General features: G+C 35.8%; 2 protein-coding genes across 8 annotated transcripts in view; one reads left to right on the top strand and one right to left on the bottom strand.

Annotated features, from left to right (window-relative positions):
* The window catches only part of P2RY12 (purinergic receptor P2Y12), a 43621-nt gene extending 38613 nt beyond the window's left edge, over nt 1-5008 (bottom strand). Inside the window, exons 1-2 of one of the 3 annotated variants that reach the window (XM_012782873.3) lie at nt 4920-5004; nt 964-1150 (exon numbers count right to left, since the gene is read on the bottom strand). The gene's annotated coding sequence lies outside the window, so the exon portion shown is untranslated. Of the gene's footprint in view, nt 1-963; nt 1538-4919 lie in introns of those variants that run through there. The other 2 variants (XM_012782870.3, XM_076004653.1) reach the window with 2 other exon arrangements.
* The window catches only part of MED12L (mediator complex subunit 12L), a 317206-nt gene that overhangs the window by 265717 nt on the left and 34284 nt on the right, over nt 1-17205 (top strand). For 4 of the 5 annotated variants that reach the window (XM_076004646.1, XM_076004647.1, XM_076004644.1 and 1 more), the window contains 5 exons: nt 646-757; nt 2913-3002; nt 4038-4147; nt 4343-4478; nt 5277-7288. In XM_076004646.1, coding sequence (XP_075860761.1) covers nt 646-757; nt 2913-3002; nt 4038-4147; nt 4343-4478; nt 5277-5576 — 748 coding nt within the window. In that variant the 3' untranslated portion in view covers nt 5577-7288. Of the gene's footprint in view, nt 1-645; nt 758-2912; nt 3003-4037; nt 4148-4342; nt 4479-5276; nt 7580-9376; nt 9534-13156; nt 13369-17205 lie in introns of those variants that run through there. The other variant, XM_012782864.2, reaches the window with a different exon arrangement.

Here is a 17205-nt window from a genome sequence, read left to right as displayed (position 1 = left end):
TGATTAAAGACATTTTTTTTAAATGCCAATTTAAAAGACATTTTTTACCACATGCCTTAAAACCTCTTTACCGGTGGAGGCTGTGGACTGTGTTTGAGCTGTGCACTAGAGGTTGCTAGCAGATACACTGTCGAGTCCTAGCTCTGTCAGTACCCTGCTGTTTGGTCTCGAGAAATGTGCTAAAACAAAACAAAAACCAAAAATAAGCACTACACGTATATAGACCTGTTTCCTCACTTTAAAATGAGAGTTTTTAAAATTTTTCATTGTATTCTGTGTATCAAGTGATATTCTTTATGGTATATGTTTGTAAATTCTGCTTATTTATGTAAAACACAAATTCATTTTCTTCTCCCCTGACTCCCTCAACACGCTCACATGCACTGTGGATCTATGCTAGTTTGGGAATGCCCTCAAGGGCAATAGAACATATTAAGTTATTTAGAAGCATCACAGTGGCTTTTAATGTTGTAAGTACAGGCATGATTTAACTTTTAGATAGTGTTTGACTGTTTACCACCCCTCTCTTTTTTATCTAATAGTAAAATAAATTATAGCAAATAACCTGAGGAAAAGAAATGAATGTTGCAATAGGAAGTAATCCATTCTTTCTAACTAGATCTGCTGTTATTCCTTCCTTTGTAGTATGTCTCTTTTGAGTCAACAACCTTTCCTCTCCCTGGTACTTACCTGCCTTAAGGGACAAGATGAGCAACGGGAAGGCCTCCTAACATCGCTCCAGAATCAAGTTAACCAGGTAAAGCATAGTATAATATTAAGTCAGGCAAATATCTATCTAATGGCATTCATTTATTTTCCTTTCAAATACTGAGATTAAACTAATAAGAGCACAACATGTTTTGATTAGATGCTGGGAAACATAATCCTTGCCCTATTGTCCTACCTAGGCACCAGAAGATTAATAATTTCATAATATTAATTATGTATATGATAAATGCTTACAGACTATAAAAGCAAAATTTTGTATGTTGCCTGTAACTTTGACGTGTCTGCTCCTCTCCTAACTCCGTCCGGTAGGAGAGGACCTGGAGCAGTCTGTGTTGCAGTAGGCATGGCAGTGAGACAGAGGAGCCCTGTCCAGCTCCTCAAGCTGGGATTCCATGTATCAGGCACGGTCTCAGCTTGAGCTCTGTAGGTTCAGAAACTCAGTGTTATAGACACCAACTAAGTGTACAAAAAATAAGTCAGAAGCCATTTTGGTTCCTTTACAAAAAATTTGGACATTGCCTTTTCACCAACCACAGTTATCCTCATCACTGTCTGGAGCACTTGCATCTATGCACTGCAAGGAAATTGAGTAATCACATTAAAGATTGGGGAGCATAGAATCAAGCAAGGTGGATATGTAGGTCTTGTGAGATACTTTATCCAGATGCAGAGCCTAATTATATTCTCCTTGTGGTGCTACGTTTCTGTGACATCACGTGTTTCCCTTGAATGGTGCTGGATGGACAGGGACAAAAAAAACCTAACCTTATTTAGTCCTTTCACCATCTCTCGCCTTTTGGATATGAGAGATTGCTGCTCTATGTAACAGCCATAGTGATCCTTTTCAAATGTAAGTTACATGTTACTCTGGTGTCCAGTGTTTCTTATTATACCTAGAGTAAAACTCAAGCCCAACAGGATTTGACACTGGCTCTCTCTTCCACCTTGTTTCCTACCAGTCATGGACTTGTTTGTTCCACTCTGGTGGCATTGGCCATGTTACTGTTCCTTGAACTTGCCAAGCAAGTTCTCATTTCAGTGCCTGTGTATCTTTTCTTCCCTTTAGCTAGAAGGATCCTCTCCCAGATATTAGCATAGCCTCACTTCACATTCAGGTCTCTGTTCAGACGTTACCTCCTTAGGAAGGCCATGGTGGCCCTCTCAAAATAGGACCACAGTAATTGTTTGTCCCCTTGTCCTGCTCATGCCACTTGTTATACTTATTTTTATTTGCCCTACTTCTGTTATGTGAATTCCATGAGAGCTTGTGGGTTTTGTGACCTGCCTTGTACCCTTAATTCAGCCTTGGGAGAGGTGCACATCTTTTGATTTGGGAAGTGCTCACTTCTCAACATGCAGTATATTTATAGGTCATCTGTTGGGTTGGGTTACTTCTGCATGTGACTCATTTCAACTCTTTCAAGATGATTCTTATTAACTACCTTGTTCCAAAACATTACAGGTTTTTGTTGTTGTTGTTTTATTGTTTTCTTCATTTTTTTTTTTTTTTTTTTTTTTGCTCATGTCATCTGATTCTGGAGTATTGCCCATTTGTGGCTTTCCTTTCCAAAGCATACTTTTCCTTCTCTAGCATTAGTTTGAGTCAGTGAGGAAATGAGGAAGCAGTCCACTTTATAAATTGATATGATATTTGTCTGATGTGTAAGATGCCATATTTTTCAAAATGCTATACATTATCAAGTAAGACATGTCGATAAGATAGCAATCCTCTTCTTTCATAAAACATCAAAGTGTAATGCCTTTGCTAGGGTTCACTGCATGTCTGTAAAAATTTTACACAGAACCGATGCAAAATATAATTCTGTCTCTCCAATGTTTATCTTCATAAGACCAATGAAATAATCTATTTAAAAATATTTATTAATGGTTAATTTGATAGCCTCTAAAGCATTTTCCCAGACTTAGTAGCAGGGTATATAATTAGATTAGATTTTATTCTTCCATTTAGAAAGGCAAATAAACAAAAAAATAAATAGCCTAATTTCTTCTGCATGGAGAAAGAGGAGGAAAGCTAAAATTTTATTTAGTTTTGTTAATTTATTAAAGCTAAGAAGTTATTGTTGACTATCAGTAAAGAGCTCAACTTACCTTTAAATGTGAGAAAAATTCTATTTTAACAGGGAAAAAAGGTGGAGCTTATTGCTCTTTTTTTCTGGTCTTAGATTTTAAGTAACTGGAGAGAAGAGCGATACCAAGATGACATAAAAGCCCGGCAGATGATGCATGAAGCATTGCAACTCCGCCTTAATTTGGTAAGAGACGTTTCTAGTATTTTCCCACCATTAAACATATCTATATGTGAAAATAACTCCAGCTTTTCACTTCTTCTGTGGGCAAAGTCTGCATTCTGAGGCGAGGCCTTATACTGTTTGCTCTCTCTACTTCCCTATCTCTCAAGCCTTCTGTTTTCCTTGCTGCTTTCCTTCCTGTCTGGTTAGACTTCTAGACATTAGTGGGTATTTTAAGTATTGATTTTCCTCCTTCACCCTCCACCACTGTGAATCTCTCTTTCTCTTCCATTTGAACTAAGAGTAGATTTGAAAGGACTACTATTTTGAGATGTTAGCTTCTACTATACTCATTTAAAAACCATAAAGAAGTCCTTTAACTCAACATCTTGTCAAACTTTCCATCAAATTGATCATAAAGATAAATCCCACAGGGAATTTTTTTTTTTTTTTCAGAAACAAAATTTCTCACATGCATTGCACATTCCTTTGAATTTTTTTCCCCACTGGTCAAGCCCAAGTGAAGGCTCCACTTCCCAAAGTAGATGGCTTGCTCATGTTTTGGCAGTTGTTCTTAACCTAATTCCCTACACGTGAACTGGTAGGCCTTTGGGCCAAGCTCACTGTTACTTCTGTGTTAGGGGATATTTCCAAGTGGTATTATGATAGCAAGCTTAGATTCAATAGTGATTAACAACAAATGCAAAGTTGTAGATAAGCAGATTACATGGCTTCTTAGATATTCTTCCTATTTAATTCAGCTATAGTTGAATCATAAAACTAGGTATCATGAAATACTAGGAACAAAACAGAATTATATTGGTGCCCACACTCAGTTACTCATTCATTCCTCTTTATTTAATTTTTGGATGCTGAAGGAACTAAAAGAATAATACATATATAGCTGAATGAGAGAGAAGATAGGATAGTCCATAAACTAGATCATCTTTTTTTTTTTTTTTTTTTTTTTAACTAATCAGAATTTGGCCAGATAAAGTAACAGGGATGGTATTTTCTCCTGCACAGAACGCAAATTTTTTATTGTATTTTGTATGCCAGGTAGGAGGAATGTTTGACACGGTGCAGAGGAGCACCCAATGGACGACAGACTGGGCCCTCCTACTCCTGCAGATAATTACTTCAGGGACCGTTGACATGCATACGAACAAGTATGTTTTCATCATTTCACATTTATTTTGCTATATGCTTGCATGGTATAAGTTTTGATATACTGCTGGCAGATTCTACCACATCTTTCTTTCTTAGATACCATTAAAAATTCTCTGCCATGCATAAAAATGCTCAATTAACTGTATCTTGATTTCGCTTTAAGGTGAAAATACTTATTCTCTGTCTCCTCTTAGTGAATTATTTACAACTGTTCTTGACATGCTGGGTGTTTTAATCAATGGAACATTAGCCTCAGACCTATCAAATGCCTCCCCCGGGGGATCTGAAGAGAACAAACGTGCATACATGAATTTAGTAAAGAAACTGAAAGTAAGTTTGTGATCAGCCTCTATTATGAGCTCATGTTGTTTATGGATTTGTTATCTAGTGCATTTTAATTTACTGCTCATTAAATATAATGTTATTTATTGTATTCAAGTTAATTTAATGTGATTATTTTGCTATTTGTTTTATCATAGCTTACCAGTACCCAAAAGTTAAAAGCATGTAATCTTGGTTTTTCTTTAAAAAAATTATATTTACAAAACATGTTAATTTTTTAAGGAATTATTGAAATCCATTATCAAATATATAACCAAAATTCTTACATTAAATTTAGAATAAATCTATGTGTGGACTGGCACATGTAGTTGAAAAATAACCATCTGCATTGATATTTGTAAATCTGATTCTTTTTACTAACCCCTAACACAATCTTCAAAGCAAACTGTAATAAAACAACATGAAAATTAATAAATCTGATGACCTTACCAATAAAATAACCGACGATCGATCACCTTGGGATCTGACCTTGGGTACGAGAAAGTGTTCTGTCCTGCAGCTCCTTACTTCTGATAGCAAATGCTACCCTGGATTTTTGTCATTTCAGCACTATGATGCTTGTTGTGTAACAAGGGTGCCTTTGTGTTCTATTTTTTACTTAAATAGAAGAAATGAAACACTTACCACTTTAATCTGGATCTGCCTCATAGGCCATGTTCAGTGTTAAAGAACATGCTAGCTTAAAAAAAAGGAAATGTTTCATACGCGAACTTCCTTCTTGTTAACTTTTGCCTTCATTGTAATTTCTGTACCACTTTCTCTCTCTCTCTCTTTCTCTTTCTTTAGAAAGAGCTAGGAGACAAGCGATCAGAAAGTATTGACAAAGTTCAACAGTTGCTACCTTTGCCGAAACAGACATGCGATGTCATCACTTGTGAACCTATGGGTTCCTTGATCGACACAAAGGGAAACAAAATTGCTGGATTTGACTCTATAGATAAAAAACAGGCAAGAATAAATGTTTTTTCTCACATAAAAATGCATCTAAAATCGAGTACTTTTTCTTATCTTCCTATAGGATGTGTAAAAGTGCAACTGGCATTGACATTATCATTTACATGGGTTATATCTTTGAAGATCATTTAAAATGTTTATCTGAATTTAAGTATATTTCTGAAATCCACTAAGGGAAAACTAAGTAAAAGCTTAGTGTAAAAAATAATAGCAAAGACTAGTTCTGATTTTACTTCAGATTTGGAAGCAGAGTATGTTTAGATAAGAAAATTTTTGTTGATTTCTAGTAAAATTACTTAAGTATATGGAGTATCATATTATTTAATCAGTCAAACAGTATCTAATAGACACTTGTTTTATATGTGATATAATATCAAGGAAGGTTCTCTAAAATATGAGAAGAGTGGCTATTTGTTCTTTCAATGATGGTTGAGCAACCACAGAAATTCCACAGTCACTAAGATGAAAGAAAGAGCTCCTGCCCTCAAGGGGAAGCAGATGGACAGTTACAGTGTATTGAGACTTGTGTGTCATGGTACAGAGAGAGTCTTAGAGGACACTGAGGAAGAGCCATCAAACTTAGACAAGGGGGAGGTAGTCAGAGCAGAGTCTCCAGAAAAATGGACACAGGAGTTGTTTTGAAGGATTAAGAGTTAGCTGGAAGCTAGGGAAAAGGGAAGAGTTTATGTAAAGATATGAAAGACTGTGGCTTATAGGGGAAATGCAATTCTGCAATAATTTAGAGTAGCCTGAGCATCTAATACCGATGTGGTTGTGGAAAGGGAAAAAGCTAGAGTCATGGTCCAATTGAATTTGTAGTGTCAGTGGGCTCCCTAGTGGTAAGATGTCTAGAATCCATTTGGATATTTGGTCTTGGCACCTAGGAAAGAGTTCTTGTCTCAAGACAAATATTAGGCAACAATCAACATACAGGTGGCAATGTAACTTTGGGTTTGGATGAAGCCATTCTTGAAAGAGCCGTGTAGATAAGAATAGGAATGCTCACATCTTAAGTAATGACTGAATAGTCATTTGGGGGACCACTTTGAGGAAAAATATTTTCAAATTGGTATACTAGGAAAAGTACCAGGAGACATCACCAGTTAATGTTAAAAATAAAACTCCCCCCCCTTTTTTTTTTTTTTTTTGCAGAAACAGAGTAATAGTTTTTCTTCTACAGTCAGTAAATACAGGCTTGAGTTGAAAGGTTTTATTTGTACCTGCTGCTACAATTTAATTCTATTACTTTAAATCAATTACTTGATTCAGAGATGGGCTTATTAAATACATGAAAAGTCCAGTATTAAACCAAGTTCATACGGGTTTGGATTGATGTTAATATGAACCTAAGTAGAAGCTGACTGTAACTTGACTCTTAAATTTGATGTTATCTTAAAAGTAATAGAAAGGTTCCAGAGGTTTATAACGGATGATAATTTAGTGTGGTAAGATCAACTTTGTAGTGTACTTTAAATGTTTTGGTTTTGGCTAAAACTAAATGAAAAATGCATTTATAGTAAAATATACTAGACCACCTTGTGTTGCCGGGGCAGAGCATCGTGTGATATAAACAACTGTAGAAATGAGCTTACACATCTGAATTCTAGCCACTGCCCTCCAGTGCTCTGGGTGAGTAACTCTGTCTGCCATGTGCTAGGGTTCTGTAGGACCCATACCAGCCAGAATCTTCCGAATCTGTGCCCTAAGCAAGCCTGGCCTGTGAATCAGGAAAAGGTCTGAATGTGTTGTCATAGAGCATCATTTTACCACAGGGCCTCCAGGTCTCTACGAAGCAGAAGGTGTCCCCATGGGACTTGTTTGAGGGTCAGAAGAACCCAGCTCCTCTGTCCTGGGCCTGGTTCGGGACTGTCCGAGTGGACCGGAAAGTGATCAAGTATGAGGAGCAGCATCACCTCCTTTTGTATCACACGCACCCCATGCCCAAGCCCCGAAGCTACTACCTCGAGCCACTGCCCCTGCCTCCCGAGGAGGAAGAGGAAGAGCCTACATCTCCAGTCTCTCAGGAACCAGAAAGGAAATCAGCAGAGCTGTCAGATCAGGGAAAAACCACAGCTGATGAAGAGAAGAAAACAAGGGGAAGGAAACGCAAGACGAAGTCAAGCTCAAGAGTTGATGTAAGTAGGAAATAGGGAGAACCTTGGCTCAGTAGCATTTAGGATGAGATTGACTAGTGCCCAAATTAGATCCCCAGAAACATTACTAAGAGCAGTGTAAGCTTTGTTATGACAGGTGTCCTGACAAGTTTCCATAGTAATTAACTGAATGGCACACAGTGACTTCTCACAGACGGATAGGATTAAAGTCTTTGATTTTTTTTTTCTTCCTCTATTTTAATAACTTTGTTTCATTTTAGGCTTCTATTGTTAATAATATTTAGTTAATATTTTAGTACCTGATAATTTTCTCAGGTTTGAAAATATAATTCTTTTAAACTATAAAATTCTGTCACATGTTTTTAGTATGTCTAAAATATTTATTGTATTTTGAGTGGCTGATATCTGTAGTAAATTAACATAAAAAGCTCTATTTGTTTTTCCTTTAAAAGTTACACCTGACATACCCAATAGGATATTCGTTAGATTTCGTGTTTTACCATGCCATCTTTCCCTTCTCTGTTCTACTTCTTTACCATATTTTCAGACTTTATAAAAGATAAAATAAACCAGATTTAAAATAGTTGTACTCTATTAGTGTTCCCTACCTGTAACAATATTGTCTTTAAAACAACAGAAATCTACATGATGGTAATTTAGAAAGAATTTTATAAATCTCGAGAAGTAATGCTTAAAGTATCTTTTCATCTAAATTCACCAGGAAAATACTTGAGATAGAATTTGAGACATTTTTCTATAAAAGTTCAAGAGTGTTCTTGCTGCACTATGGAAGAAATATTCACAATGTAGTTCACACATCCATGAGTAATTATTATTATTGCCCACCTATGTTAGGACCAAAACATATCTTTTCCTAGCTGTTAGCTTGGTGATTAACATTATTCTAGAAATGGCCACCATCATGTTTGGATGCCCCTTGAACATCAGTGCCCTATCTTCAATCTTCCTACTAGTATTTCTTCATCTTGAAGAGATGTTCAGTATGGTCCAGATTGACAGTCCTGAAATCTAGGATGTCCTAGCCTGTCAATCCGCATGGAAGGGCTTTATTTTTTTTTAGATGTAAAAGCCCCGAAATCTTTCTCATTCCCCAGTGGATCCTCTCTTCCTGTACTGCTCCTGCAGCTACCTCTTTCCAGTGGGATATATTTATTGGTAAAGTTGCAGGGAATGGAGATTTTGCTTCTCCTTCATCCTCTGGGGCTAGAGAAGGAGGGAAGGTGAGGGAATTGAGACATTCAGGTATGCTGCTTAGACACTTTGCAGCTGCTGTAAAGGAGGATGCACAGGGTGAGAGGCTGTCTTCTTTAGAGTGCTGTCTTGAAAATTGTAAGTGAGATACCACCTAGGCAGGCCGGGGAATGATTCTGAAGGCTAACAAGTATTGTGGGCCTTTCTGGCATAATTCTTCTCCAGACGGAGGGTATCAGGAAGGCTGCCTAGGACAAAATGATCAGGAGACTTAGCAACTAAAGGTGGTGCTCTTTCAGCTGAGAGTGTTGTTCAATATTGGTGTTCTAAATGCACTTCTGGTATTTTAAAAATGGCATTCAGAAGAGATCCTTTTCTATCTCTGCCCACTGCAAGCTGAGTAGTTTTTAAATCAAGGAAAAGTTTAACTTAAATGAATGTTTTGCAGAGAATATATTGACACTCTTGCCTTCCATCTTCCCTTTTATAAAAACAGACTCGTACACTGCGATAGGAAGTATCTCAAATAACTTAACAGGAAGAATTTGCAGTAATTAGATGTGTGGTGTGTGGCATTGGGTAACTTTTTTTAACTTTATGTTAAAGGAATATTCACAGAGCAACATATACCGAGTGCCTCCTAATTACTCACCCATCTCCTCCCAAATGATGCATCATCCACAGTCCGCATTGTGGGGTTACAACCTTGTGGGCCAGCCCCAGCAACCCGGCTTTTTCCTGCAGAACCAATCTCTCACTCCAGGTATGTGACAAGAGCACACAGTAAGATGACTTCAGGAGTTAGATCACTCCCCAAGAGAACAGCTTGAGGTTCTCTTTGCTTTTAATCTGAAACCTCCACAAAACTTGGAAATTTCAAGAACTGAGTACTCAGTTGACATTTGTGTAATTCTCATCACTCAAATGAAGTTTTTTTCTTCTAAAATAAGATTAAATTGCAGGTTTACACACTGATTTTGGAATTTTCATCTAGTGTTAGAGAAATTAGCCAGTGCAGTGATTAACATCTAAGCTCGAAGATATAAAGTTGCTAAAAGTTTTATGTTGTGAAATTTGTATATATTTTCATCAGATATAATTCTTATTTGTGTTTTAAAATATCAGCATTGTACAGTATCTTTCATTTTCTTGTGTTGTGAATTTTAAATTGTTTATATCATGAAACAGCTTAGAAACTCAGTTCAGCAAGACGATTTAGATACTAACAAGGAAAGCTACCATAGTAAATGTTCCTGATTTTAGTATTGCGTTGGTTCAAGCCCAAGTATTAATAGACTGCACATCTCAAATGAAGATTTTCTAAATGAAAACATCTCTTAATTAGAAATGAATTTAACTTTCTAAATGAAAAATTACATGTTTTAGCATATCTAAATTATTTGAAATTTCAGTCTGCATTGTGTTAGGATTTGCATTTTAACCAATAATCATTTTTCATGTTGTATTCTATGTTATATTGTGATTTTTATTGTGACTCGAGCATGACATTTTGAGGTCTAGGGGGGAAAATGTTTGATTCTTGGCTTATAGAAGAGGAAAATTCATATTTTTGTCCTCTAAATTAGTGTTTAAAAGAACTGGTCTGAGAGTCAGAGTTTTAGGTTCAAATCTGGCTCTCCCACTCTCTTGCTGTATAATCTTGTCTAAGTCTTAACTTCTCCGTGCTTCATTCTGGTCATCTGTCAAATGGATGTGCTAATATCTACCGTTAGAGGATAGAGGATTCTGTTATTCATTCAACAAAATGTATTCAGCTTCATAATATACTAGACCCTGTTTTGGGTGCTGGGTTATTGCAGAGAACACAATGGATAAGATGCTTATTATTTTTTAAAGATTGAAATAAAGTTTTTATTACACATACACTGACATATTTGTAAAATTTAAAGTAAATTAAAAAAAATTTGTAGTCCTTAAAAGATAGCCTGACACAGCAGACATGTTCAATAAATGATTTTAACATATTCCCACCTCAGGGCATTTGCACTTACTGGTCCCTTTGCCTGCAGTGGTCTCTTTCAGATATCTATGTGGTTTACTGTTTGGTCAGAAAACACTTTCCCATGAGGCCTCCACTGATAGCTCCATTTTAAAACGTGAACCACACCGCTTCCCTGCACTCTGTTTCCTCCCCATTTTTCTATTTCTCCGTAGTATCAACTCTTGGCTTATGCTTTACTCTCTTATTGCTTTATTATCTTCATGCCCCAGAATGTAAACTCTGTGAAGACAGATATTTTTCCTGCTATGTTCACTACATTATCCTCAGAACTTACAGCAGCATCTGACTTATAGTAGACTCTTAAAAATAGACTGTTGAGTGAATTAATGTAGACTACAAAGAGCAAAGTAGACTTAATAATACATGTGTGGAAAATAACATAATTGTCCTATTTTTTGACTTTATCTTTTTAATTCCAAGGTCCATGTGAATTTTTAGCCATTTAAAACTTTGTAGATAACTGAAGTTTCTTCACTGATGTTGAAACACAGACTATTTATGAATTGAAGGCTAACAAGTATGTAAAAGCAGGGCCTCTCCCCATAGAATACTCTTAAAAGGTGTTTATAAGTTGAGGAATTTTAGGTATTAGATGGCATGTAAAAAAATTTTTTTTAATAAAATAATTATGAGCATTTTATATGAATGAATGAATAGATTTTCATTAAAAATTGAGTCTTATAAAGTTATGGAAGAGTAGTATGTACAGTATGATTCTATTATACACAGTTTAAATGCAAAACAATCCCCCTCACCACAAGCATACACATATATATCTTACTCTTTCTCATATATACACACCAGTATGACAAAACTATGAGGAAATAACATGGGAATAATAAACACCAAATTCAGAGTAGCATTTGGTAAGAGAAGTGAGAAAAGTAATTAGGTAGGGTTCAGCCACATTTATAATATTTTATTTCCTTTTTTTTTTGAGACAGAGTCTTGCTTTGTTGCCCAGGCTACAGTGAGTGCCGTGGCATCAGCCTAGCTCACAGCAACCTCAAACTCCTGGGTTCAAGTAATCCTTCTGCCTCAGCCTCCCAAGTAGCTGGGACTACAGGCATGTGCCACCATGCTCGGCTAATTTTTTCTATATATGTTAGTTGGCCAACTAATTTCTTTCTATTTATAGGAGAGATGGGATCTCGCTCTTGCTCAGGCTGGTTTTGAACTCCTGACCTTGAGCAATCCACCCGCCTTGGTCTCCCAGAGTGCTAGGATTACAGGCGTGAGCCACTGCGCGCAGCCATAATATTTTATTTCTTTACTTGCTCAGAGGTACAAGATTATAGAAGAGTTAGGAAATTTTTGCAATAAGTAGACTATAGTTTAATCTTTAAAAAGAATTTCCCTTTTCTATAAATGAGTTCTATTAAGTATTTATGTATTAATATAGTTCCAAGTGTTGCTTTAACAATAGACTAAGATTCCAAATGTTCTTCAAATGCCACTGAATCATATTGTTGATTGAGGTGTACTGAGTCTTTAAAAGAAGGTGGGTTTTTTTGATTGAAGCTTTAAATTGTTTTCACCATACAACTTGATTTTGAGAAAAGATAAAACAGCTTTTATGGTGTATTTATATAGAGATTTTTTCCTTTATATACATAAAAGACTATTTGTGGTAAATGAAAGATTGGCATTTACTATGAAGCCAGCACATATTGAAAAAAATTTTGCTAACTCTTAAAGCCATATGACAAATCATATATGTGAATATGTTAAAGATTTCATTTGGTTTCTTAGATATCAATATAATTTGGTTCTTATTTGATTTTTAGCCTTCAATAAAAGATGTGTTTTGTCTTTAGAATCATGGTAGTAATTAAAGTTTCCAAGCATCTTAAGTTTTTAAAATATTTTCATGCCTACTACACAACAGGCATTTTCATTTTGCCGTGGTAAAGAAGCTTAAATAATATGAGCTTCACATTTGTTTAAAATTACAAAACAGTTTCTATGCCTGGCTTAGGATACTTGGTAAACTACACCACAAAGGCAATGTTTTATATAAGCAATATGTTCCTGAGGGCCTTACATAATTTAAAACCCACATAATTCTGAAATTATGTCAGCAACTCTGTATTTCAGGCATTTCAGTTTATCAACTAAAGTGTAACCTCCCTGAAGCTAAGTTAAAATATTAAAATTCACTCCTACATCACCCTCCTCATCTTTTAGAAATCATGCAAGTTTTAATGAATCTTTAACATTTGCCATGGAAGGGACAATACACCATTTTCCATTTTGCTCATAAAGGGAGACTTAGAAGGTGAAATTTTTGTGTTTTGATAAAATAAAGAAGACCTGTTGCATTAATATACTTAGAAAGCCCTTCCTTCTGATTGCTCTTGTAGGTGGCTCCAGATTGGACCCTACGGGCTCCTTTGTCCCAACAAATACCAAACAGGCTCTGTCCAACATGCTGCAGCGGCGCTCGGGCGCCATGATGCAGCCGCCCTCGCTTCATGCAATCACATCACAGCAGCAGCTGATACAGATGAAGCTTCTGCAGCAGCATCAGCAACAGCGGCTTCTCAGGCAAGCCCAGACTCGGCCTTTCCAACAGGTTTGTCCAGACCCAGCAATGGTGTCCTCGACATTTCATTACATCCTCTAACTAGGGATGAGTTTGGGGGTATGTGGCATATTCTTACCACATGCATATACCTGTACACTTGTGTGAGTGCAGGTGTAGCTTTTAAACGGATTTATAAATACATCTCCATTGTATCTTACTGCTATCATTGACCAGATGAGAACTTGAAATGTCTTAGGTTTATTAAAAGTATGCCTCAAAACTAAAAGAAGAGCTAATGGCTTTCTGGTCAATTAGAAGAAGCAGGCCTTTTATTCTTGAGGTCACCTTCTCTGAAAGCTTGTTCCCCATTTTAATTCCTTCTATATTCTGTACTCCTTTTAGCTCCACTTTCATGTGTTATTTTTAGATTTGTCACTTTGAGGTTGTATCTGTAAAGCCCTGATGTTTCTTAGGTTTTCTCCAACAGTGCTCTGCCTTTACTCTTTGTTTTTAGTGTATATTTAATAAGGTCTATGGCAGACAATTAATAAATTGTAAACAACAGTCAGTATCTGGATACATCAAATTTAATTCTTGATTTATGTTTCCATTTTTATGCCTCATAACCCAATTTTCCTTTTAGAAGGTAGTGATTCTGTTCAAAATGTCGGTGAAAGTTGTACAAAACAGTATAGACTCATGAAACCCATGAATCTATACAAATGCTTTAAAATATTGAGTGAGGTATGATTGGGATTTCTTCTTCTAGTTTCTGTTTACTCTTTTTGTATTTTCCAACTTTTCTAAATTGGACATGCACTATTTTCATAATAATGGCTAACACTAATAGAGCACTTACGACATGCCAAAACATTTCTAAGCACTTTAAATGTTAGATCCTAGAACAAGGATAATTAAGAGTTAGGCAACCTCATGATCCTCAAATGGAAGTGGCCAATCTACAAGTGCATTCTACTCTAAGAAAAATCATAAAACTTTCAAAATAGCAATTCAAATGCTTTTAAAAAATATCCTTTGTCTTTTGGATAACTTTTTAGGCATATTTCCATTATAATTTATGACATTTGTGCATTTGGACTTCTTAGAATTTTGGTGGGTAGAAGTGGGGAGCTTATTCATTCTTAAAAAATAGTTCTTTTTTTTTTTTTTTACCTAAATTATAGGAAGGAAAGAGGGAATAAACTAGTTGAACTGCATGAGGATACAAACAACAATCACTACATGTTTGTTTCTCCCTGACTTTAGTGATTTCTTTACTCCCTGAGTGTCAGATAAGATGGGCCTAAGCTGCTGCTTGCTTGATGAGAATTTTATTAAAATATTAGAAATCATTGATTTTGTTTAAATAAGTTTGGCATCATTTAAAACCTCTTTGGGATTTTAGGTGCTCTTGGAAATGAGCAAAAATAGTGATACCATTTCTTCAAATTCTTTTTGAGATAAATAAAAAATTCACTAAAAGTTGAGAAGCCATCCCACTAGAATGAATTCAGCTCCCTTTTAAAGTAACAAAGCCTAAGTAAAATTTGCTTTTTATTTATTTTTTCATATCTACCTTTTTTGCCACAAGATAAAATTTGCCTTACTTATACCTCACTTTCAAACTGTTACATCTAAATTCAGCTTTTCACTTAGGAAATGCCCCCTGAGCCATTTATAGGTATATATGTCTGTCCTCAAAAGGTTCAGTTCCTGATATAAGACATAACAGTTTTACCTAAAAGAAATTTTTCAAAAGGAATTTAATAGACTAATCTACATTTAATCAGAGATTTCCTTGCATATTTAATTTTTAAGGTCAGAAATGCCTTCTTCAAATAGTAAAAATTCAGCCAGGTACGGTGGCTCATGACTGTAATCCTAGCACTCTGGGAGGCTGAAGTAGGAGGATTGCTTGAGGTTAGGAGTTCAAGACCAACCAGCCAAGAGCAAGAGTAAGACCAAGACCCTCTCACTACTAAAAATAGAAAAAATTAACCGGGCGTGGTGGCCTGTGCGTATAGTCCTAGCTACTTGGGAGGCTGAGGCAAGAGCCTCAAGGATTGCTTGAGCCCAGGAGTTTGAGGTTGCTGTGAGCTAGGCTGATACCATAGCCCCCTAGCTCTGGCAACAGAGTGAGACTCTGTCTCAAAAAAAAAAAATAGTCAAAGCTCAACTTCATAACAGCAACTGTACAATATTCACCATCCCTCCCCTTCTTCCCTTCTATTTTTTTTTAACAGTTAAAACTTGCTTTGGTGTCTCTGAAGGGCTTTCATAAGCAGACATGTCTTTTTCTCTTTCCTACTTCTTCAAGTGTTGGATAATTGAGGAAAATAGTATTCTTATAAGAAAGAGAAATGAATATATTCTGATATATTTACTAAAATAAGTGAGATTTGCCTGTAGCACTTGCTACAGTGCCTGCACTTAGGAGGTTCTGAGGAAATGTTAGTACCTTTCCTCTCACCTAATAGATCAGTTATGAGCTATTCCCCCCCACACCTTTTTTTTTCATTTAGTGATTCTGGGGATAGAATGAGCTATTTATTAATATACCTAGAATCTAGCTAAACATGGTGTTGTAGCAATGAAATTCTCCTTATGATAATCTTTCAAAATCTAAAATAAAGGCAGAAATTATATGGAATATAAGTGATATTGACAAATTGTTTTAATATATAATTCTAGGTACAATTAGTTGTTTTTCTATTAAGTATAGACCATTTCATGAGAAGAAATGATAGAGAAACATTTCTATTAATAATTTTTGCAGGAAAGTTTTTTGACGTTAAATACTGACACGTAATGTGAATTTCTCTACATAAGGACTTGTAATTTTTTTTTTTTTAATTTTTGGCTTCTGGCAGAGAAAAGTAAATAGATATGATTTTCTTCCATATCCTAGTAATTTTCTTATTCCAGAAATCCATTATCTTAAATGTAACAAATATGTTCAAAAATTTCCATTTATGTTAATCTTCCAAACTGATGTTGGAATTTTGGCAGATGCTTTCACAGCCTGATTTAATTTCCCCAGGCTTTGTGTATGTGCTTTCTAGGCCAGTTGTTTGGTAACCCACTGGTTGTGCCTTTTTCTTATGAGGTCAGGCATTGGATCTTATAATATTTTGTATCATCCTTTTATCTACTAAGCACATAGTAGAAATCTATGAGGTGTTTATTAAATGAATGCAAAATTTAAACAGTTATTTCCAGAAGCATAGAGCTTCTTAGTAGCCTTAACCCTCAGCAATCTAATTTTTATCCTCACACTCATCTCATAGCTGTTCCTCTGAGTGCTTCCAGAAACTGACCCCTGCAGTGATCTTTCGTATGGTTGTTATGAAAACCCAAGATTTGAGAGGGGAGACATAAATTCCTGAATTCTAGACAGACCTAAGATCTTCAAGACCTAAAATCTCTCTTATTTTATCTAATGGAGAGAAATATGTAGAAACCATCTAGCCTTAGATGATACACCAAGAAAACTATAACACCATTATAAAATTACCCTCTAGTTTCACTGCAGAGATGGTATGTGAGCTTCAGTCAGTCATGGAATTTTCTGTTATGGACTGCTTTATATTTTTTTCAGGAAATGCTAAGACATTGTTTTACTATCTAGTAAACTGCTAAGTAGTGTGGATAATAAGTATTTTTAATCAGATTATTTGATGTAATGATTATTATAATTGAGTGTATTTTCCTACAGCACATGGACACAAATAAAGATTTTGGCAAGGAAACTTGTTTTCATTCTTCTTAGTTACAGTCTTCATCCGGAAAGTACACTGGTCCTCACTTATCCTCAGGGGATGTGTTCCAAGACCCCCAGTGGATGCTTGAAACCATGAATAGTGCTGAACCCTATATATACACCAT

The sequence above is a fragment of the Microcebus murinus genome, chromosome 1 (assembly GCF_040939455.1).
Source record: "Microcebus murinus isolate Inina chromosome 1, M.murinus_Inina_mat1.0, whole genome shotgun sequence".
Lineage (NCBI taxonomy): Eukaryota > Metazoa > Chordata > Mammalia > Primates > Cheirogaleidae > Microcebus > Microcebus murinus.
The sequence above is the reverse complement of the archived record's forward strand: the minus strand, read 5'-3'. Positions and strand labels throughout refer to the sequence as shown.